Below are 22,484 nucleotides of genomic sequence, written 5' to 3'. Positions count from 1 at the left end.
TAATATGGTGCTGATAATATCAAGGTTGCAGGTACAATCCCCACATGGGCCAGTGGTATATTCCTGCATTGCAGGGTGTTGCACTAGATTCACTTGGGGTCACTTCCAATTCTATGAAATGGATCAGAGATATGGCTCTTTAACAGAAGCATGATGTAGTAAAAGAAAACCTTCAGCTGTTTCAGATTTCAACACACCACATGCAAACCCCTAGAGATGTGAAGGCCTTTAATCAGGCATAGGTAAACTCCGACCACTGGTCCTCTTAGCTAGGGATGTTGGGAATTGCAGTCCCAAACATTTGGAGGGCCGGAGTTTGCCTATGCCTGCAGGATGTGTGTGGCAGGAGAAAGAGGGCTTTCCCCAGGTCCTTTACATCACTGCATCCATCATACTAGGACCATCACAAAGTTAATACCGTACAAGGTTCTAGATTCAGGTAGGTAACCGTGTTGGTCTGATGCAGTTGAAATAAGTTAACAAATTGTCCAGTAGCACCTTAGATACTACCTAAGTTTGTTCACAAAAGCTTATACCCAGAACAAACTTAGTTGGTTTTAAGGTGCTACTTGACAATTTTATTTATTTATTAATACAGGGGTGAAATGGATGCTGCCTCTAGAGGAAGTGATAAGTTGCACCTCTGACTCCAGATACAAGACCATCTACTTTTAAAATAGAGGTGCCCTCAATCTCCAAATCAACGTGCTCTCCACTGGCAACAACCACCGCCCTCCGAGGGAGGAGGCTTCCTAGTAACCATCTGAGAATCCCTGCTGCGTAGTAAATCTGCAACCCAGTGGACGTTCAGCATATATGGTGAACACGAGATCTTTGCCGGATCAGGCCAAAGGCCCGTTCTCAGAATTGGCCAGCCAGACGCCTATGAGATGCCTACAAGGGTAAGGTTACCAGATTTTTTTCAATGAATCCGGGGCATTTCTGTCAACTTTTCCCTTTTCTTGCGAGGAATCCTATTCGGAATAAGGGAATTTCCCTTTAAAAAAGGGAAACGTTGACAGCTGTGATCTGGGGAACCTTTTCAATTCCCATGGATTTTGTATGGGGACTGATTTGCAAATCCAGGGACTGATCCCGGGAAACGAGGACATATGGTAACTTTATACAAGGGGAAAGAAAGATTTCCTCCTCGTGCCACACATCCCAGCAAGCGGAGGGAGGGGGACCAACAGGTGCAGCTTCCACAGCGCTGGGTTATCTGCCTCCCGCGCCAGCAGCCCAAGAGCCCTGATCTTATTGTGTGCCAGGAAGCCTGTTGGATCTCGGACGGATCCGCCGTGTACTAGAACAGGAGACCAAGGAACGGCTACAACCGATCCACCTGCCCAGCTGCAAAAGTGCGGAACCCTCTTAAGTCAGCGCGGCGGCGTCACGCAGCCAATGGGAGCGCCCGACGTCCCGGCGCCCCGTGCTCTGATTGGGCGCTTCCTCCTCACTGGAAATAGACGGGGATCGAACGGGAGGAGGTGGAGGGGGCGGGGCGTGATGCGAGCACTTGCCTTCGGTTGGCGGACGGGCTCGGGGGGACGGCGTGCGATTGGTCGGACTGGCTTTTCCGCTTCCGGGTCTTCAGCTTCTTCCGGGTCACACCAAGGCCGGCCTGTCTGAGGGCTTGTGCGGTTGCCGACCTTGCGGCCTGAAGCGGAGCAAGCGAGCGAGTCACGGTCCACCCGCTGGGCAGACATGGTGTCCTACTGGAGGCAGGCCGGGCTCAGGTAGGGTTGGCTGAGGCGAGCCGGGCCTCCTCTTTCTTTCCTCCTCTGGTGGCTCCGGGCGGCTGCGCGGTGTTTGCGTTGACTTTTGAGCGTCTCTTTCTCTCTCCTTCCAGCTACATCCGCTATTCCCAGATCTGCGCCCAGGCCGTGAGAGCAGCGCTGAAACCGCAGTTTAAAGCGGAGGCAGAGAAAACGGCGGGAGCGAACGTGAAAATAGTCAGAATAAAAAAGGAATGATGTGCAAGTAAGTAGGGATAATTGGTGTTTTGGGTTGTTTTGCAACGAAGCTGCGGTATCAGGTGGCGGCCTTTCTCAATCCTGGTACCCTTTTAATTGGAAGTGTCTGGAGATGTATGCAAAGCATATTAAAGGTAAAAGGACCCCTGACCGTTAGGTCCAGTCGTGGCCGACTCTGGGGTTGCGGCGCTCATCTCGCTTTATTGGCCAAGGGAACCGGCGTACAGCTTCCAGGTCATGTGACCAGCATGACTAAGCTGCTTCTGCCGAACCAGAGCAGCGCACAGAAACGCCGTTTACCTTCCCACCGGAGTGGTACCTATTTATCTACTTGCACTTTGACGTGCTTTTGAACTGCTAGGTTGGCGGGAGCAGGGACTGAGCAACGGGAGCTCACCCCGTCGCAGGGATTTGAACCGCCAACCTTCTGATCAGCAAGCCCTAGGCTCTGTGGTTTAACCCACAGCACCACCTGCATCCCTGCAAAGCATATTATTCTACCATTAAACTCCAGCCCTCTCTTAAAGGGAGCGTATCTTCTTGTAAAAGCACCTGGCTTTTGCAGCCTATGTTCTGTAGGGTGTCCCCTTTAACAAAAGAGGCAAGCTTCAAAATGCAAGCTTGGGAGTATTTGTCTCCCAGTGAAAAATAGACATGTGATGATGTAAATCATGAATTACGTTGGTTTGTTTTAAGGTCTGTTCCATGTTTTATAAGATTTTTTTTTAATGTCCTGCCTGCTTATAAACTAGTAATTGTATTCTATTTTTATTTTGTTTCAATTATTGATGGTTCTTTTCATACCCCTGAAGAAAGCTTTTACTGAAACACATTATGGAATTAAACACTTTATTTTGAGGCTTGCCTCTTTCTTGTTTCTTCATATTTGATGCTGCGTATTTTTCCTCTTCTTCCTTTAACAACTTCAAATATCCAGTCCTGTAAGCTCCTATGTGATTTATTCTCTGCTAAGTAACTAAATATCACTGAAGGCATGGGACTGGAAGAGGCTAAACAGTAGCCAATGTTCTACAAGTAAGATTCATTGGTTCCCTTATTTGTGGGTGTGGGTTTTCTGGGAAATCCTGAATTTGATAATTTACATTTGGCCTGGAGATTTTTCTTATGGCCCAGAGAGTGATCTAACTTAGCAGGCTGAGTTTACTTGCTTTAGTAAACAAAGCTATACAAAGTCCCCATGCTGATGTTTTTTTCCATTGTACCACAAGTATTTGACCTGAAATATTTGAGAGGGGAAATTGAAGCATACTCAGTGTGGTTTAAGTGTTATAGAATTGGAAGAGGTCCTGAGGATCATCTAGTCGAACCCCGCACAATACAGCTGTCGCATATGGGGATCGAACCTGCGACCTTGGCATTATCAGCACCATGTTCTAACCAACTGAGCTATACATCTGTAGACATTTTTATTGGAATAATTGTAAATATGTGAAGACAATGCTAGAGATAATTACCCAAAAAGACTTTAATTGAAGCTTTGAACATGCCATGCTTGATTAATACTGTATTTGTAATTGGCATGCATTCATTGTTACTAATGACTTTATAAAAAGGGAAATTTATCCCAGAGAAAAAAAGTACTAGGGGAAAAAATCCACCTTTACCCTAATTAAGAAATTAATAATAATAATAATAAATTTTATTTATATCCCGCCCCTCCCCAGCCGAAGCCGGGCTCAGAGTGGCTAACATCAAATGTATAATACATTATCATAAAATCAGACAATCAATTAAAATACATCCTCAAATCAGATCAGGATCAGAATAAAATCCAATCGGATGGCAACCCGCAGATTAGGGTTGGGGACCTTAAATGCTCACCAGGCCCAACTGTTTGTGCTGAACTTATATGGGCCTGTGAGAAAAATTGGGAGGCCACTTTCATGCAAGTTCTTACGAAAGGGGAGAGAGAGTCAGACTGAACCCCGACCAAAGGCCTGGCAGAACAGCTCCATCTTGCAGGCCCTGTGGAAAGATGTCAAGTCCCGCAGGGCCCTAGTCTCTTGTGACAGAGTGTTCCACCAGATTGGAGCCACAGCCGAGAAAGCCCTGGCTCTAGTTGAGGCCAGCCTAACCTCTCTGTGGCCTGGGACCTTCAAGATGTTTTTATTTGAAGACCGTAAGTTCCTCTGTGGGGCATACCAGGAGAGGCAGTCCCTTAGGTACGAGGGTCCTAGGCCATAAAGGGATTTAAAGGTTAAAACCAGCACCTTAAACCTGATCCTGTACTCCACCGGGAGCCAGTGCAGCTGGTATAGCACCGGGTGAATGTGATCTCGCAGCGAGGACCCCGTAAGGAGTCTCACCACGGCATTCTGCACCCGCTGGAGTTTCTGGGTCAGTCTCAAGGGCAGCCCCACATAGAGCGAGTTACAATGCAGTCTGGAGGTGACCGTTGTGTGGATCACAGTGGCTAGGTCAGGGCGAGAGAGGTAAGGAGCCAACTGTTTAGCTTGGCGGAGATGAAAAAATGCCGCCTTTGTTGTAGCTGCAATCTGCGCCTCCATGGAAAGGGAGGTGTCGAAGATTACACCCAAACTCTTAACGGACGGTGCTGGCACTAATTGCACCCCCGCAAGAGTCTCTCCCCCCCCCCCCAATCCCATATTGTCCCTTCCCAGCCAAAGGACCTCTGTCTTTGAAGGATTTAACTTCAACCGGCTCCCACATAACCATCCAGCCATCTGGCTTTTCTTTTGTTCAGTCACATTTATGACAGAATGTACTATTTGTGAATTGCTATGTTTGTATGGCAGCAACTACTAAATTTATTTCCTGATAATTTAAGTACTCTTAATTTGTTCCCTTTACACTAACTTAACAACTTGTGACTACAGCTACAGAATTAGAACCTTCAGATAGTGGACCTTATAACATTTGAAACCTCATTGCTGGCTATTTAACAGGAAGCTATTTTTTTGTAGTGCCATGTACTACCAATGTGCTGATCAGAAGGTTGGCGTTTGGAATCCACGTGATGGGGTGAGCTCCTCAGCTCTGTCCCAGCTCCTGCCAACCTAGCAGTTTGAAAGCACACCAGTGCAAGTAGATAAATAGGTACCGTTGCGGTGGGAAGGTAAACAGTGTTTTTGTACACTCTCACTTCCATCATAGTGTTCCATTGTGCCAGAAGCGGTTTAGTCATGCTGGCCACATGACCCGGAAAGCTGTCTGTGGACAAACACTGGCTGCCTTGGCCTGAAATGCGAGATGAGCACCACACCCCATAGTCAGGTTTGACTGGACTTAACTGTTCAGGTGTCCTTTAGCTTTTACACGTGGTTAAAACAATGCCAGATAAGTCCTTTGATAACTGTGAAACAGGAATGAGAACTGTTTTGCCACTTTTACATATCACTGTAAATACATACCAGAATAGGTGTTATACCTCAGAAGTTTGAGGAATAATATTAGTTTGGGGGCTCTCAGTTTTAATTGAAATTGTATATTGTAATATGACACTTAACTGCTTGTCTTAATTGTCTTACAGGACTTGATTTATAACAGGCAAAATGAAGACTCATGAGTGTGCTTGTACGCAACATAACTGCTTCCTGCTCACGGTATATGTGTAAAATCACTATGCCAATAAACAGAATGTGTTGAACATGTTCTTTAATTATTTTGTTGAGCAAGAACAACCAAACACTTTGCGAACTTGTACAGCATTTTCACCTACAGTTGGGTTTTACTAGGTTATAGTAAATACTCAATGAATTTGGTCTTTCACAACCTAAAGTAACAAAATACAAATCAGTGTTAAAAGCAAAATAAACTAATAATAAAGTGGTTTTTTTCTGGAAAGAATGATTGCTTATACTTTGAAAATAAAGCTGTGAGCCTACAGGAAATATACAGGGATATGTATGCGGTGCCTTGTGACATTGCCCAGAATTCGGGACTTCTGAGTATGCATGTGTAGAATTTCACTGTAAATGCTCTTTTAAACTGGCTGATTGCTAAATGAATTGCTGATCAAATGTGAATAAAAAGGCATTTGGAGCAAGGCAATGCACAAGCTACAGAAGTTATCTCTTTACTAGAGCATCAAGTAGCTTTTCTTTGCTGAAAAACAAGCAGAAGCCTTGAGCACCATCAGCTTTATCCTCAAGTTCCTTCACTGATCATTGTCACTAAGGAACCCCAAATTCAAACCCTGCTCAACACTGAAGTTCACTGCATGGCCTGTTCATAATTTCTGACTAACCTACCTCATAGGCTAGTTGTGAGGACACAATAGTGGAAGGGAAATAGCATGTTTGCCACCCTGAACTCCTTGGAGGTAAAGTGGGATAAAATTTCTCTTCCAACTGACATAAACTTTCCTAGCTAGCCAAGTGAACAACTGCTTAAGGCCTGCTCAGTAAACTTAAACACAAGGAACTGATAATTGCATTTTAAGGTTATGAACACAAAAAAGTGAAAGGAGTTATTTCCCCTTGCATAGAACGTTGAAACTGGATAAAAATGCAAGTTTTAGCTCGCTTTTTATTTGGTACTGCATAGTACTTGCAGTGAACAAATAGATATATAGTGAAAATGTTATGGTGAGTAAAATGATAGCTGAGTTAAATACTTGTTCTCGTTCACACTGGAGAAAATGCTCGCAGCTCTGCATCTCCCCCCCCCCCCCCATTAGTAAAACCAGTTAAATAAAAGAATTAGACATTTTGCATAAGCATTCAAGAGAAATTTGCACAAAAAGCTCAAAACAATCCTCTGTAAATACTGGACTTTACAGCCCCAAAGCAATGAGACTCTGAAATAAAGATCCTCCATAATGTGGAGTGAAACTGGAAGTCTAGCTGGTACCCTCTGAATGTCTCCTGGGAAAGAATAGTATGGGTGGTAGCAAAGCTTCATTCAGTGCTGCTGTTTATGTCATAGGGACTTTCTAAATAAATGTAGGTTCGTTACTAGGAATGATTTCAGAAGAGTCACCGGTAACTGTTTAGTCTTTGCAAAGCAAGTTCAGTTGCATCTTTAAGGCTAACAGAAAAATTGCAGGATAATCTTTTACTACAGGGAACTATTGTCTTTCCATGTGTGTTAATACTGCTTTCTAAGGTGCAGTTGGCTTGTTCACATGCTACAGTGAACTCAAGTGTAGGCTGACTACACATGTTTGTGAGACAGTGGACTTTGTGGTTTGTAACAGCTCAGCCATTGTGAACACAGACTACACTCACTGAGTGTGAATATTTGTATGAGTATGCAGCGCCAACTATTTTTATCTGTGGATTGTTGACTTGTTGAATGTGATACACAAACACCCCTGTTGACTTCCATATGCGCATTTGTGTTCTGGGTGGAAATGGGATAGCCTATTGCTCCTTGCATTTTTTGGCTTTTCTTCCATGCACAAGTTTATATACACTTGCTGCCTGCAGCCATGTCACTGTTACTCAGAGGTAAGTCCCCATGTGTGTTCAGTAGAGCTTACTCGTAATGTAAAAATGCATAGGACTGCAGCCTTCATCAGATTCATAAAATGGTATCTGGAGTGCACTATAAATGTGTTTCAAATCTTACAGGTATAATAGGATTCTCAGCTTGATTAAAAGCAAGGGTACATTTAAGAATAAGCAAAGATATAGCTATTTAAAACCTATTACAATAATACATGTTCTGGTAATATTTAAGTATAATTAAAATACATGCAGGCTAACTACTTCTTAAACCACTTATGCACCTAGTTCAAATGGATATCTGTTTGCCATTTACAGGGTAAGCCAATCTTGATCCCATGGAAGTAATTCATTCTTTGATTTCAGTGGTGGAATGAAGCCATATTAATCCATATTTATATTAGTGGTTGGAGTTAGGGTAGACAGACGTGTTTCTTTACACAGTACAGAGCATGTTAAATTAACTGATCATAACATGGTAATAGCCAATAGCTTGGATGGCTTTTAAAAGAATTGGACAAATTAATAGGAGCTGAGTCTATTGATAAGGCATAGGCAAACTTGGCCCTCCAGATGTTTTGGGACTACAACTCCCATCATCCCTGACCACTGGTCCTGTTAGCTAGGGATGATGGGAGTTGTCCCAAAACATCTAGAGGGCCGAGTTTGCCTATGCCTGCTATTGATTGTTGTAAACAGCCTTTGAGGCTCTTATTTTTAGAGTCAAAAGGCAGTAAAGAAATGTTTTATACATAGATTTAAATAAATAGATTTAAATAAATTTAGTTGGTTAACAAACAATGCTGGACTACTTGATGTACCTTTCTGGTTTCATCAGAAATTTCATCCCTTTACATACTTCCTCATATTATAGATTGGAGGCCTGACTCTCAGTGAAATTTAAAAACAGCTTTCCAATTAACATAGCTGTAATACCACCTAAAGTGCAAGTCAGCTAAGGAGCTGCCATTTTTGTTCCTTGGAATCAAATGCCATTCTGCATTGTGCTGCTGTGGGGCTCAGGCCACATCCCTTCGGTTGCCCATCACAAAACTCCAAATACAAGGTATGTAAGCATGCTGTTGTACTGAAGTTCACTGGTGTAGAAATATGCCCAGTAAGAACATAACACTGGTCAGAATAATGAAGTATGATAGAAACAGCCATGTACATTTGAATACCTTCCTTGGTAATTAACAAACTCATCTGACAAATGTGCATAAGAGGATGCTCACACAAGAAAGGCAAAAATTACAGTCACCCTGATCCTGCCGAACATCTTCATCAGGGTACTCATCCAGGCTCCATTAAACTAGGTTGATGTGTCTATGATGCAGACAGAGGTGTGCAACTTCCTCCAGGACCATAGATGGTTGCATCTGACCAGAGGGGAATTGAAGCCTTTTGTCTGTCCTTAACTACTTTGCTGCTGTCGGTCACCGTGTCATCCTTTGTAATCTGTTCCATCAACTGAAGCCCTGGGATATGTCCTTTGAAGCAGCATGTTGGTATAATTTTCCCCACTTGTCTAAAATGTCTTATTTGCATTAGATGCACTAATTCAGAAGAAATACTTAATTTAAACAGATTTCAGCAGGGCTTTTTTTTTTCCAGCTGGAACTCACTGGAACTCAGTTCCGGCACCTCTCAGGTGGGCGCCATTACCATTATAAGAGAACAAGGGAAGCGTTCATGGTGAGCTCCAGCACCATATTTTCTAGAAAAATAGCACTGGCTTTCAGTAGGAGGATTTTCTCAGAGAGAGAGATTGCAGCCAACATTGTGGCTGTGTATGCTTTGGTTCAATGCACAAAAATGGCTGCTCCTGCATTCAATAGACTAAAGGGTTATTTTAGAAACATAGGTACCGGTAAGTCCAGCCACCTCACTGACGGTAATAATCAGCATTCCTTTCAATCATCACTCTTATTTTTAAGGAGCTTCCTTTTCTTCTTCTTCTTCTTCCTGGCTTGCCTCTGCCTCCACCTCCACATATTCTTCTACATCGGCTGTGGCATCTTGATACTGCTGATACTCAGACACCAAGTCATTAGTGTTGCTTTCAGCTTCAGAAAATTCCATCTCATCCATCCCTTCTCCGGTATACCAGTGCAGAAACGCTTTCCTCCTGAACATGGCTGAGAACTGCTCGGACAGCCTCTTGAAGATCTCTTGTATGGCTGTGTTGTTCCCTATGAAGGTGGCCGCCATCTTGAGGCCACGGGGCGGAATATCGCACACGGCCACCTTGACATTGTTGGGGATCCACTCCACAAACTGGCTGCTGTGCTTCGTCTGCACGGCCAGCAGCTGCTCATCCACCTCCCTGGTAGACATCTGGCCTCGGAAGATGCACGCCACCGTCAAGTAGCGGCCGTGACGCGGGTCACAGGCCGCCATCATGTTCCTTGCATCAAACATCTGTTGGGTGAGCTCTGGGACGGAGAGGGCTCTGTACTGCTGGCTGCCCCGGGCTGTAAGTGGCGCAAATCCTGGCATGAAGAAATGCAGCCGAGGGAAAGGCACCATGTTGACTGCCAGCTTCCTCAAGTCTGCATTGAGCTGGCCAGGGAAGCGGAGGGAGGTGGTGACGCCACTCATGGTGAGGGACACCAGGTGGTTGAGGTCCCCATAGGCCGGCGAGGGAAGCTTCAGCGTCCTAAAGCATATGTCGTAGAGGGCTTCATTATCGATGCAGAAGGTTTCGTCCGTGTTCTCTATCAGCTGGTGGATGGATAATATGGCGTTGTATGGCTCAACGACGGTGTCCGAAACTTTGGGGGATGGTACTACGCTGAAGGTGTTCATGATCCTGTCAGGGTATTCTTCTTTGATCTTGTTGATCAGAAGGGTGCCCATTCCAGACCCAGTCCCACCACCAAGGGAATGGGTCAGCTGAAAGCCCTGCAGGCAGTCGCAGCCCTCACACTCATTCCTCACGACGTCCATCACACTTTCAATCAATTCGGCCCCTTCAGTGTAATGGCCTTTTGCCCAGTTGTTCCCGGCGCCAGAATTTCCTAGAAGAAGAGAAGAAGAGTTTGGATTTGATATCCCGCTTTATCACTACCCTAAGGAGTCTCAAAGCAGCTAACATTCTCCTTTCCCTTCCTCCCCCACAACAAACACTCTGTGAGGTGAGTGGGGCTGAGACACTTCAGAGAAGTGTGACTGGCCCAAGACTGACCCAGCAGCTGCATGTGGAGGAGCGGGGAAGCGAACCCTGTTCACCAGATTACGAGACTACCACTCTTAACCACTACACCACATTGGCTCTCTAGAAACAACGGAAAGGGCTAACTGTAACAGAAAATGCTGCTGAAACACTGAGCGCATGTTTAGGTTAAAAGTGGACATGACTAGATCTAAATATAAAGCAAAGGGATACTAGTCTTCAATGGAGCTAAGAGTGGAGGCTGTGGTATTATGTTATTGTTCTGCATAACTTCGCAGGTACTCCACTACAAACTTAATCGTGCCAGAATTTTGTTTTGTTTTGTTTTGTTTTGTTTTGTTTTGTTTGGAAAAGGAGGATCCTCAAACATGTTTGGCTTGTTATACTCTTGTTTTAAACTTTCCGTTTTTGCATTATTTTGTGGTCCTGTCTCTTTTTTTGTGGCAACCATTTTATAATATGCCGTTTTCACATGGCAGCCATTTTGCTGAGACTGGTACCTGCCCTGTTATCTTAAAATTCTCAATGTGGCCAACAGGCCCCAACTGGCTGGCGTCCCTCTGCCCTAAATGTGCTGAGAACAGCTTGTGTTTGCAACATGCAGAAAGGCTGACATGTACTGTGCTGCGTAATTTCTCTCTTTTTATATAGAGAAAACATGCATAGGAGTGGGCTGCTAGATTATATATTTTAGGGGGGGAAATATTCTAGTTTAGAAATCTTCAGGAAATTCAGATCTAGGCTTGCCTTCATGTTATCAAGGGTTTCAAAACTTATGCTAAACATTGACGAAATGTGCAACCGCAAACCCCAAATTGTCTTTCTAGAACAAGCTTTAGAATGAGTGTGCAAAGTGGTTATTGCTAACTATTTGGAAGCTGAAGCAATCCTTGATTCTCTGAGTGAACAAGATGTGGTCAATGAAGACATCCCACTTCTCCAGAACTCTTCTGCAATTTAAACATTTTATTTTTTAAAAAAATCATCCTAGATCTTTTAGGTTTCCCCCCCTGTAATCATGAGACTTATGAATATTTATTTTTTTATAAATACGAGTGGCTTCTTAAGTGTTCTGAAGCAATGAATAGAGAGGCTAGCTCCTCAGAGGCCCCATTTGATACACAACAACTTTATTTCTTATGAGACCATCATCTATTAAATTATATCCATATTATTAATGCGGCACACATACCATGAATAAAGTTATCGGGTCGAAAGAGTGGGCCTATTTTGCTGGACCTCACGCTGTCCATCGTTCCAGGCTCCAAGTCCACCAAGATAGCACGAGGAACATACTTGTGGGCTACAGCAAAAAAGGGGGAAAGCTGAGGGTCATGATTGAGGCAAGTAGTATCTTCTGCATGTATTTCCTTCACAAATCATTTCTTTGGTGTACATATTTCATTTAGAACACTATAGCACAGAAGTAAAAAACCTGTGTCCTTGAATATATTGCCAGAGTACAACCCTCAGTCAGGGCCGGCTCTACCATGAGGCAGCTCAGGTGGCAGATGCTGAGGTACAGGCAAGGAACAGAACTGTGAGTGCCTCATGGTGTGCCCTGTACCCCCTACGCTGGGCTGCTGCCCTCAAGTGCACTAGAAGACACTGTCCTTTCACCATTATTGGACTTCAGAAGGAAATCTTGCTGTGTTCAATGGTGTTTACTCCTGAGTAAATGTGTCCAGGTTACAACTCCAGATATGAATAAAAATGTCATGTAGAGTGCAATCCTGTAAGTATCTACTCAGAAGTATCTACCTAGGAAAATTATGATAGGATTGCAGCACTAACCTCTTTTGCATCTTATAACCAGCCTCATATAACCAACATGCTTAAGGCTATTTAATGCACGAAGGAGTTAATGCCACAGAGTAAACTGTCCTGCTAGGCTTAGCTAGGTCACTCCCCCTCACCTTGGGAGGAAGGTAAATAAGGCTGTTGTTGTATCTCACTCTACCAGAGAAGGTAAATTGTGAGGAGGTCTGAGCTCGGTGCTGCATCTCAGACCGTATGGCTCTTCAAAGCCACTCTTGAGTTACTATACCAATAATTTAGGAACTTTCACCAGCGTAACTGTCAGCGGCTGCCTCAGGTCCCAGCTCACAAAGGACCAACGCCAGTTGCTCTTTATAAACAAAAGTCTTTATTGTGGTTCATTGTTGGTTTGACATCCGTGGCGCGCAGCGCTACGTCTGAGTCCTTAGACCGGCGAAGTCCCGTCTGAATCCGCCCCTCCTTTACACCAGTTCAATACCCGAGCTTTGCTCCACCTCTTCCTTTCCTCCCTCTGCTCCTTTCGCCTCCGGGTCCTCCTGCCCTCTGGGGTCCCAACCCTCCTGGACTCTTCGGAGGCGGATTCTTCTGACTCCTCCCCCTGTCTCCGGCGGGCTTTGGGACCTGGCTCCCAATCCGGATTTTCTGCTGTCCCTTGCGCCTCTACATTTGAACTTGGCGCGCGCGCCCAGCCGCCCACTTTCCTCCTAACAGCTACACTGCTCCCTTCACTGCTTTCTCCTTCAGGGAGACTGGCCGGCCCTGCTCTCTCCTCCGCCCCTCCACTCTCTGATGGAGGCGTGGTCAGTCCTGCCTCACTCTCTCCTCCTGCAGGAGGAGGCTTTTGTTCTAATCTGTGGGATTCTCCCCCCCCCCCCCCGCTGCGCTCTGGTGGGGAAGCTGCCCCTGATTTCCAGCTGCCACTTGGCGACTCCCCACTGCCCCCCCTTGCCCTGACCCTGGGGGCCTCCTTCTGGGAATCTTCTGATTTGCTGGAGAGACTCAGGGAATCTCTCTGGTCACTGTCACACCCTCCTGCGCTCCCCTCCGATTGTTCCCCTTCGCTCTCCATCTCCTCCTTCTCCTGTGGCTCAGTCCCTGAGCCCCTGACAGTAACTAAGTCAAGTTTCACCACCTGAACAACTTTTTCTGAATGCTGTATGGGGAAGCACATTTGGAGAGTTGGTAAATAAACTATTTTTAACTTCCCAAACGTGTGATCTTTTTCAATGTTGGGGGAGAGGGGAACTTTGGAAGGAACCTAGAAGGGCATATTTTAAAGGTCTAACAGCCTATATTTCCACATTTTACTTTGCTGCATCTTTTGTGGTTTTCAGTCTTTGCTGGGGTTCTCTCACCAAAGTGTACTTGCCCCAAGCTTGGATCTTGGCATCCGGGAATGCTCCTTTTATACCTATTTTATTTTTCCTTGAAGAAACCATTTCTCATATCCTTGTTTCTTACACAGTATCGGATAGTTAATACTGCAGCCTAGCCAACAGTCTTTATAAATGGTTAAGAGACTTTGTGGCAGTGAAAGATGACAAGGCTTTTTCTATTTTCATCCGCTGCTATTGCTCTTGTAATCTAATTTCCCCACCCAGTTATCAACAACCCATGTACTTACAATACGCTTCGTTGAAATAAACATTAATTCTTTCCTGCTGCAGTGGTGAGTCTCCACGGTAGTTTCCCGTGGTATCAATTCCATGCTCATCGCTTATGACTTCCCAGAACTGAAAGAGGAAGGTTAAAAACAGAGAATAGTAATCACATGCCAATAACAATACTGATGGGACTCTATCATAGCTGTCAACGTTTCCCCCTTTTTAAGGAAAATTCCCTTATTCTGAATAGGATTCCTCGCAAGCAAAGAGAAAAGTTGACAGCTATGGACTCTATCGTATTTCTGCAATACTGGTGCCACCTTCGAAAAAGCCTGCCTCTTTGTTACCACAAGCGGGTAATAAGCTTGGGAAGGTAAACAGCATTTCCATGCGCTCTGGTATCCCATTGTGCCACATGTGGTTTAATCATGCTGGCCACATGACCTGGAATAGGAGTGCCAACTGTAATAAAATATTGTGGGGGGTCAGGTAAGCCCCGCCCCACATAATCGATCACACACACCATTTGAATGGGAATGCCCATCAACTTTGTGGAGGCCCAGCCCACTCAAATATTTTATTGCGGGGGCTGATGGCCCCTAGGAGTTGGCTCCTATGACCCGGAAAGCTGTTTGCAAACAAACGCTGGCTCCCTCGGTCTGAAAGCGGAGATGAGTGCCACACCCCATAGTAGAATTTGACTGGACCTAACTGTCCAGGGGTCCTTTATCTTACCTATAAAGTCCCTAAGTTCTGTATGTGATATATAACTATTCACCACACATTCTTTTGGTCACCTATAGCATGTCTCCTTTTACTTGCTTTTTCTGATGTCTAAAATCTCCCTGATGCTCTAGCCCCTTAATTGTCTTGGTAGGCCTTTCCTGAAACTTTTCCTGGCCCAGCACACACATGACATTCTTTCTAGACAGGTGTAAACTCTGGTGTAGCCTGCACGTGCCACAATTGGCAAAAAAAAAAATCCCACCTAATCAAATAAGATGGTCCCATCACCTCCTGGCAAATAGAAGGGGAAGAAATGGAGGCAGTGAGAGATTTTACTTTCTTGGGCTCCATGATCACTGCAGATGGTGACAGCAGTCACGTAATTAAAAGACGCCTGCTTCTTGGGAGAAAAGCAATGACAAACCTAGACAGCATCTTAAAAAGTAGAGACATCACCTTGCCAACAAAGGTCCGTATAGTAAAAGCTATGGTTTTCCCAGTAGTGATGTATGGAATTGAGAGCTGGACCATAAAGAAGGCTGATCGCCGAAGAATTGATGCTTTTGAATTATGGTGCTGGAGGAGACTCTTGAGAGTCCCATGGACTGCAAGAAGATCAAACCTATCCATTCTTAAGGAAATCAGCCCTGAGTGCTCACTGGAAGGACAGATCCTGAAGCTGAGACTCCAATACTTTGGCCACCTCATGAGAAGAGAAGACTCCCTAGAAAAGACCCTGATGTTGGGAAAGATGGAGGGCACAAGGAGAAGGGGACGACAGAGGACGAGATGGTTGGATAGTGTTCTTGAAGCTACCAGCATGAGTTTGACTAAACTGCGGGAGGCAGTAGAAGACAGGAGTGCCTGGCGTGCTCTGGTCCATGGGGTCACGAAGAGTCAGACACGACTAAACGACTAAACAACAACAACAACATGGGAAAGGTCTTCCCAGGTGATGGTAGTGTCCCACATTTTCTTCCTACACCAGGAGATATCCTTGTAGGGAGAGCATGACACGTGAGCCAGTCCTGCAACCCAGAATCCGTATGTGGCAGCAACCAGGCAGACTTTTAACTGGAAGCAACATACAAAACCAGAATAACAGGAGACATATATCTAGCCTCCCCACTCCCCACATCCAGCCCGGCTGTCTCTTTATCTGGAACAGCAGGCATCATGCATGTGGGCACACCCTTCTCCTGTAGCCACCGGCCTTTTAAATGCCTCTTGTCTTTACTTCACAATCCATTTGTGTTTAGAATGCTTCCATTTATGTCCATGTAAATAGCCTCGCTGGGACAGAGCAAAACCTCCCAGCATGTCATGGAAGACTAGCTCCGCTGTTTGTCCCCTGCACAAACATGGTATACACTCCCTCTGACTGTGTGGAGGTTGCATTTAGCTGTCATGGCTACTAACCACTGAATGAAAGACCCTTCATGTAAATCCTCTGTTTGCTACTCCATTGAGAATTCTTAAGACTGCAGCCTCTGTGTGCAATCCTACGCTGCCATTTTCCCACCAGCTGTAGTAACAACAAGGTTCCTCAGGGTATATAATATGTGGAACAAAAGTGCCGCCAGACCTTTGGCTGCTCATCTTACTGACATCTTACATATTTATTTATGTAATTTACATAACAAGGTTTTCTGGACCGCTTCCTGGAAACATTAACAACACAAAGTATTTCTCCAACTCACCTTCCCCACAATGCCCTTCTGCCAAGTAAAATTGTTTGTGGACAAGAGAAATATAAACTTTAAAACATCAGGTTCTTTCACAATGGCTGTTATCCTAAATATATGTACAAGGAAAGGAATGAACACCACTGACTCTTTGTGGATCTTCAGCGTATCAAATGGTGCTGTAAAACCTGTTTCCTGTTTGAACTCAGTGATATGCATCTAGATGAAATGGCTGGCTATCTCATGGCTATTTCAGGTTACATTTTAATGTTGTATTTTAACCTTGTTTTTCAAGCTGTATTTCAATCGTTTTATATTTGGTGTTAGCTGCCCTGAGCCCGGTCTTGGCTGGGGAGGGAGGGGTATAAATAAAAGTTAGTAGTAGTATGAGGAGATGACAGGTATCTCTTACATACTTCAGGCTTGATTTTATTTTAACCAAGTTTGCCCAAGGAGGGCATTTCAGTAGCATCCCGATTCAGCTTTGTCCAAATTCGCTTTAAATCCAGTTATTAAAGGTAGCATTCCCTTGTCTTTTAGAAACGTTATTAAAAACCAGTTTCTTACCTTCGATCCAATTTGGTTTCCACACTGGCCAATCTGAAGGTGCACAATTTCACGCATTTTGAACAGGATTTGGTGGGGAGAGTAGATTCCAGCTTTCCCAGATGTGCTCTGTGGAATAAGTGATCGCTCTCGTACTGTCAGCTGTAGCTGCTCTTATCATTGGCAAAATGCAGCTTGTATAGGCGAATGCTACACAAATAAACCCAACCACCCCACAGCTCCCCAAGGGAGTTCCTGGAACTCCCACCCTGCAGACTCACAAGAGTTCTGATAGGACATTGACAAGCAACTCCCTTAAAGCCTTCTTTTTACGCGATGGGTCTGGAACATTTTTCACCCCAAGGGTTGCATTTCATAGAATCACAGAATCGTAGGCTTGGAAGGGACCCTGAGGAACATCTAGTCCAACCCCCTGCAATGCAGGAATATGCAGTTGTCCTAAACAGGGATCGAATCTGGCTCTGGAATATAGATAACGAACCACAGTTTATCTGTTATGTACTGAATTGAATAGGATCCAAAAGGCAGCAGTCTGATTGGTCCTAGAACAATAGGATCCAGAATGCAGCAGTCTGATTGGTACACAGGAGCCACCCAATCCTGCTCCAGATGGAAGTGAATCCGCAACCTGATTGGCCTACAGGAGAATCCCGGAATTAGCCAATCACGTGGGACCCACTGTATAAATAATGTATATAAGGCAGACATTCTGGGGGAACTTCCATTCCTCCTCACCACTATGAGCTGAATAAAGAGCATGAAATCCACTCTCGACTCCGAGTATATTTCATTATCAATACTTTTGAGTTTGTTTTGTTGGCTTTTGTTGCTATTGTTATGTTTTTAATGCTTGAGTTGCATTATGGGGCAACACATACACACACACACCCCTCCAAAACACAAACCAGGGTAGGAGCGGCCCAGATGGATAGACTATATCAGAAGATGGGAAGCAAAGGGTTGGCTGAGACATGAATGAAGATTATCTGGTCCACCTTCCTGCGGTGAAACACAGGCTCCTTACAGAGTAACCTACGTTGTGGCATTTCACAAACAGACATGCTGGGGTGAGGGTGGAGGGAAGCCGCAGGTATCAGAATAAGTGATTGACGGTCTTGTTGAATCAAGTACTCGTGCAAAGGAAGGCTGGTTGCCCCGTGCCGCAGTTAGGTCAGCAGCGAGTGGTGCTGGCACCCATTTTGGACCGGTAGAATGGAAGGCCAACAGTAGGTGGTGCCAGAGTCAATGATAGGTGGAGGCAGATAATTCTAGTTTTATCTCCATCTTTCTCCAGGCTCTGTGCTGCAGCGGACACCACAACAATGCTGTAGAATGGAGTGCAAGAGGCAGGGGGGTGTTTTAATTTTAGCGTTGCACAGGGCGCCGCTGAAATTTGAGGGCCCAAAGTCCACCACTGGTGCCACCCCCTGCCCTTTTGGGTGGTTATAAGACAAGCAGATGGGGTTGGGGAGAGGAACACTCTCCAGCTGTGAACACTCAGGTTGCGCGCACGCTATACCTTTAATGCACATTCGAAGCATGTTCTGTCCCTCAAAGAATTATGGGCGCTGTAGTTAACCCGTCACAGAGTTACGATTCCCAGCAACCCATAGCAAACTGCAGTCCCCAGAATTGTTTGAGGGATAGAATGTGCTTGGAAGGTAAGGTGTGTCCTCAGAGAGAGGGTCTTTGTTGGACCGTGGGAGGGAGCGGGAAATGTGCTTCTGAACCTAAGTCATATGAGCAGTTCTGCTATCAGGTGCTTCCTTTTTAAAAACCTTTCTAGCTGCACAAGTTTCACCTTACAGCCTTTGTCTTCCCACACCATTTGAATGTGGTCCTGAAAACAAAGTTTAATTGAGACCTTGGATGTTGCATCACAGACGCCGGGGAAGCCACAGCAAAATATGTCTCCTTCTGATAGAGGTAAGCTTCTCTGTATCTTTGAGTGCACCAAAGTCTCCAGCAGTCTTTCTCCGTCAGAAGGGTGGAAGGAGACGCCTCTGAACACCAGGTCCAAAGCACTGTGTGACAACACAATGGCGAAATTTTTGTTCCTGCCGCGGCTTGGTTAGGTGAAGGAGAGGTTAAGCACATTTTTGATGGATACCCCAAATTGAGGCCAAATTCTGATACAAATAGGGAAATCTGTCAATGGCTCAGGCTATAGCTGGAATGGGGCAGGCAGATAGATAAAAGCAAGGCACTCAGATTAAGCATGAGCTATGCAAAATAAGTGCAGGATTAGCTCCAAGATGCTGCGTGTCGTACACCACCCCAATATCCAAGCGGGGAGGGGACCAGGGGTTCCAGGCATTTACCCAGGGTTTGGTTTCCTTGGAATGAAGGTCAACGAAGGCTGTGATCCCTTTAGGATAGATGGCTTTATTGACACATATATACAATATAAGCATGAGGTCAGGGGGCTCGCAGCATTAACACACCAGAAGGTATTTCTTCCCCAGATCCAGCACAGATCAAGCATGTCTCTGTGTCCCCGGTTTCCAGCCTGATTCCAGCTCAGCTCACACACAGAACATTGGCTATTGTTCTCCTCCCACCTAGCAGCTAGGTGGGCGGGGTGGAGGAAAGACTCACTCATTAGCCTGGAGGGCACCATCACTTAGCTGTAGCACTTGCAAAGTAGCTCATTGTTTTGGGATGCTGATGAGGGCACTTAAGGGGCCAGCTTAACCCCCCCTTGTCATCTTACAAAGAAACTTAATGGACTAGTATAGCAACCTCTTCTGAGTACAGGACCCCAGGAATGGGAAGGGCATCTTCCAGACTGACCCCTGCCAAAACCCACAATCTAAGAAGAAATACACACCCTTGCAGTCACTTATCTGATAATAGTAAGAACTGTCCATGAGCTATTGTTGGTGCAAGCACTGGCTGTGTTCCAACATTTGAAAGTGCCCCTGCTCCATTTGGAATTCAGAATCATGGCTTGTGTTTGTAATGACTGGAACATCTGGACTGGTTCAACTGGAACATACAGGCTTGTCAGCAGTACAACATGATTCAGTTTGGGTGCTGTGTAGGATCGCAGGAATTAAAGGTTTTACTTTTTTATGTTTTTATTTAGTACTCTCACACAAAACACATTCTTTACTCTCCCTTTTTTTTTAATCCCTGTCATTTCTTAGTGGCAACCCCCTTTTGAGTAACACAAATTTTCCATATGCAGACTTTGCCCATGTGTTGCCAGCTGATAAGGAACAGGGACTTCACATCATCAAAAAACCACAGTGCGTTTAAGGATATGGCTGAAGAGGTGGTTTCGCTATATTCCCTTACACATATATACAACCTGAGCATAGGATGGAGCGGCTCACAGCATTCGCACCCCAACAGATAATGCCTCCCCATTAGGTTTCCAGGGAAGCTCCAGGTCTCAGCTTAGGTTCGGCACAGAGCAATACATGCCTCTGTGTCTCCAGATTCCAGCATATGCCAAAACTCTCTCACACACACTATATATTGCCCTCCCTGGCCTAATGTTCTCCATCCCAGGATGACAGAGTGGCTTGGGAAACCCAGCAAGATGAGTGGGGTATAAATAATAAAACTGTTGTTGTTGTTGTTGTTGTTGTTCTGCTGCCAGCAAAGGTGGATTTAAGGCAGGATGTCTGGTTCTGCCACACTGGGTGCCAAGCCTAGAGGGAGTTGCAACTGTGATGTCATGAATTGAGCAGATCAGAAGGCGAAGGGGGGGCGGGTTGCTGAATTTCGACCTTGCACAGGGGGCTGCTGAAATTTGCAAGACCAAAGTCCACCCCTGCAGCCAGGTGAGGTGGGATAGGGCCCACCCATTTCTCTCTATGGCAACAGAATGACCTCTTTGCATAAGGTAACTAGCAAAGATATTAGCAGAGGGACCGGTTTGAATGGTTCCCCAGCCTCTTCTAGATTTTAAGTGGGCCTGGAAGGGACCCAGACTATCATGCACCCCAAAACTCCTGAAGATATGTATGGATATTCCTGAAAGATTCACTCCTTCAGGGACCCACACATGGCTGAACTCTTCGTCCATAACAGGAGTGGGGAACCTTGGATCTCCAGATGTTGCTGAACTACAACTCCCAGCAGCCCTAGAAAGCATGGCCAAGGGCCAGGGATGAGGGGAGTTCTAGTTCAGCAACAGCTGGTGCGTCAAGGTTGCCCATACTTGGTTCACATAAATATTCTGGTTCTAAATAGAAAAGTGAATCAGATTGACAGTTGAATCTTACATCAATACCATCAACAAGCCAGTGTCCTTTATCCATGGGCAAGAGTCTAGGGGAGCCCAGTCCACAACTTCTTATCCTATAATAAATGTGTTAAGTCTTTTAAGGTGCCACAAGCAGCAGACTAAGGGTTCCGCCATCTGGAAATGGCAGCATCTGTGCTGTTACAGCAGAAGCAACCACGAACTCTCAGTGGGACAGTTATTATTTTTCCTTTATAAATAACTTCTTATTCAGCAGCGACATCGCAAAAAAGAGCACACCAAAAGAGAAGAGCAAAACAGGAAAAGGGAGAAGGAAGGAAGGAAGGAAGGGGGAAAGGAAGGAAATAATATGAAATAAAATGAAGTAATAGCCCCTGTTCCCGACACGTTGATTACAAAATTCAAAGTAAAGTAGTAAACATCCGGATGAAGTGCTGTGGTTATCGTGGGGTTGTTTTAGACCTTGAAGCCCTCCGGCCCTTTAAACAGTCACGTGCATTTCTTCACATGACTGCCGGCACAACTGCTTTGCATGCAGACTGTCCCAGGTTCAGTCTACAGACACGGGTGAGTAGGACTTCCCGTCTGAAATCCACTGCCCGGCAATGTTGACAAGCCTGACTAGATATATGGCAGGTGCTTAACTGCTGATCCCTACTCCGATTTCAAAAAAAAAAAACCCAAACGTGTGTCATGGGCGTAGCAGCATCCCGGACATTTGACCGGTCTTCCGCCCGGACACTGCCGCCGCCGCAATATTCCGTATACCGAAATATCTCAACAACAGTTGTTTTAACTTACAGAATATGTCAAAATCTTCCTACAATTCCCGCAGTTTTAGTTAAGTGTGCTTATTTGTTCACTTGATTTAGGAGGGGGGTCAGCTGGCTACGCCCATGGTGTGGGGCCCTCCTCCCTTGACCCACAGTCCTCTGGGCTTCCCCTCCAGCTAAAACCGGACCCAGAAAAGCTCCCAGCTCTGCCGTTTCCAGACGTTACGTGCACGGGGAGATCAAGGCGGGAGGCGCCCCGGACACTCCCATGAAGTCAGGCGTCTAGCGCACAGAAAGGAACCAACCGCGGGGGCGCGCAGCCTGCGTACGTGAGAACGACGGGGTCCTTTGCGCGTCCACGTCGGGCGTGCGCAGGCTCCGTCCAGTGCTCCGTCCCTCCCGGGGCTTCCTCGTCGAAAGTACAGTTTCTCTGCTTTGGGCTCTAAGCTGCAGGGTGTGGCTTCCCGCAGGCGGAGGGCAGGGCGACTCCTGCACCCACCATGCCCCCTGCGGGGACCCTCCAGGGGGAAGCGGGGCAGCTGCTTCTCCCAGGCGGC

The 22,484-nt window shown here is 45.6% G+C and overlaps 2 protein-coding genes across 4 annotated transcripts; one reads left to right on the top strand and one right to left on the bottom strand.

Annotated features, from left to right (window-relative positions):
• Nucleotides 1-1,571: 1,571 nt before the first annotated feature.
• ATP5F1E (ATP synthase F1 subunit epsilon) lies at nucleotides 1,572-5,784 on the top strand. Of its 2 annotated transcripts, XM_028735320.2 has the most exons (3): nucleotides 1,581-1,736; nucleotides 1,850-1,980; nucleotides 5,485-5,784. In XM_028735320.2, exons 1-2 carry the CDS (start codon nucleotides 1,705-1,707, stop codon nucleotides 1,971-1,973), a joined length of 156 nt encoding a protein of 51 aa, XP_028591153.1. In that variant the 5' UTR covers nucleotides 1,581-1,704; the 3' UTR covers nucleotides 1,974-1,980; nucleotides 5,485-5,784. The 2 variants fall into 2 exon arrangements, with proteins under 2 accessions (XP_077785449.1, XP_028591153.1); XM_077929323.1 differs by lacking the exon at nucleotides 5,485-5,784 and having other exon boundaries at nucleotides 1,572-1,736; nucleotides 1,850-1,984.
• A 2,386-nt stretch (nucleotides 5,785-8,170) lies between these two features.
• TUBB1 (tubulin beta 1 class VI) lies at nucleotides 8,171-22,474 on the bottom strand. 2 transcript variants are annotated; one of them, XM_028735318.2, is made up of 4 exons: nucleotides 22,257-22,474; nucleotides 13,981-14,089; nucleotides 11,770-11,880; nucleotides 8,171-10,422 (listed from the first exon to the last, which is right to left on the bottom strand). In XM_028735318.2, exons 3-4 carry the CDS (start codon nucleotides 11,828-11,830, stop codon nucleotides 9,335-9,337), a joined length of 1,149 nt encoding a protein of 382 aa, XP_028591151.2. In that variant the 5' UTR covers nucleotides 11,831-11,880; nucleotides 13,981-14,089; nucleotides 22,257-22,474; the 3' UTR covers nucleotides 8,171-9,334. The 2 variants fall into 2 exon arrangements, with proteins under 2 accessions (XP_028591151.2, XP_028591150.2); XM_028735317.2 differs by lacking the exon at nucleotides 22,257-22,474 and adding an exon at nucleotides 16,939-17,400.
• Between the last annotated feature and the right edge of the window lie 10 nt (nucleotides 22,475-22,484).

Source organism: Podarcis muralis, chromosome 5 (assembly GCF_964188315.1).
Source record: "Podarcis muralis chromosome 5, rPodMur119.hap1.1, whole genome shotgun sequence".
Taxonomy (NCBI): domain Eukaryota; kingdom Metazoa; phylum Chordata; class Lepidosauria; order Squamata; family Lacertidae; genus Podarcis; species Podarcis muralis.
The sequence above is the reverse complement of the archived record's forward strand: the minus strand, read 5'-3'. Positions and strand labels throughout refer to the sequence as shown.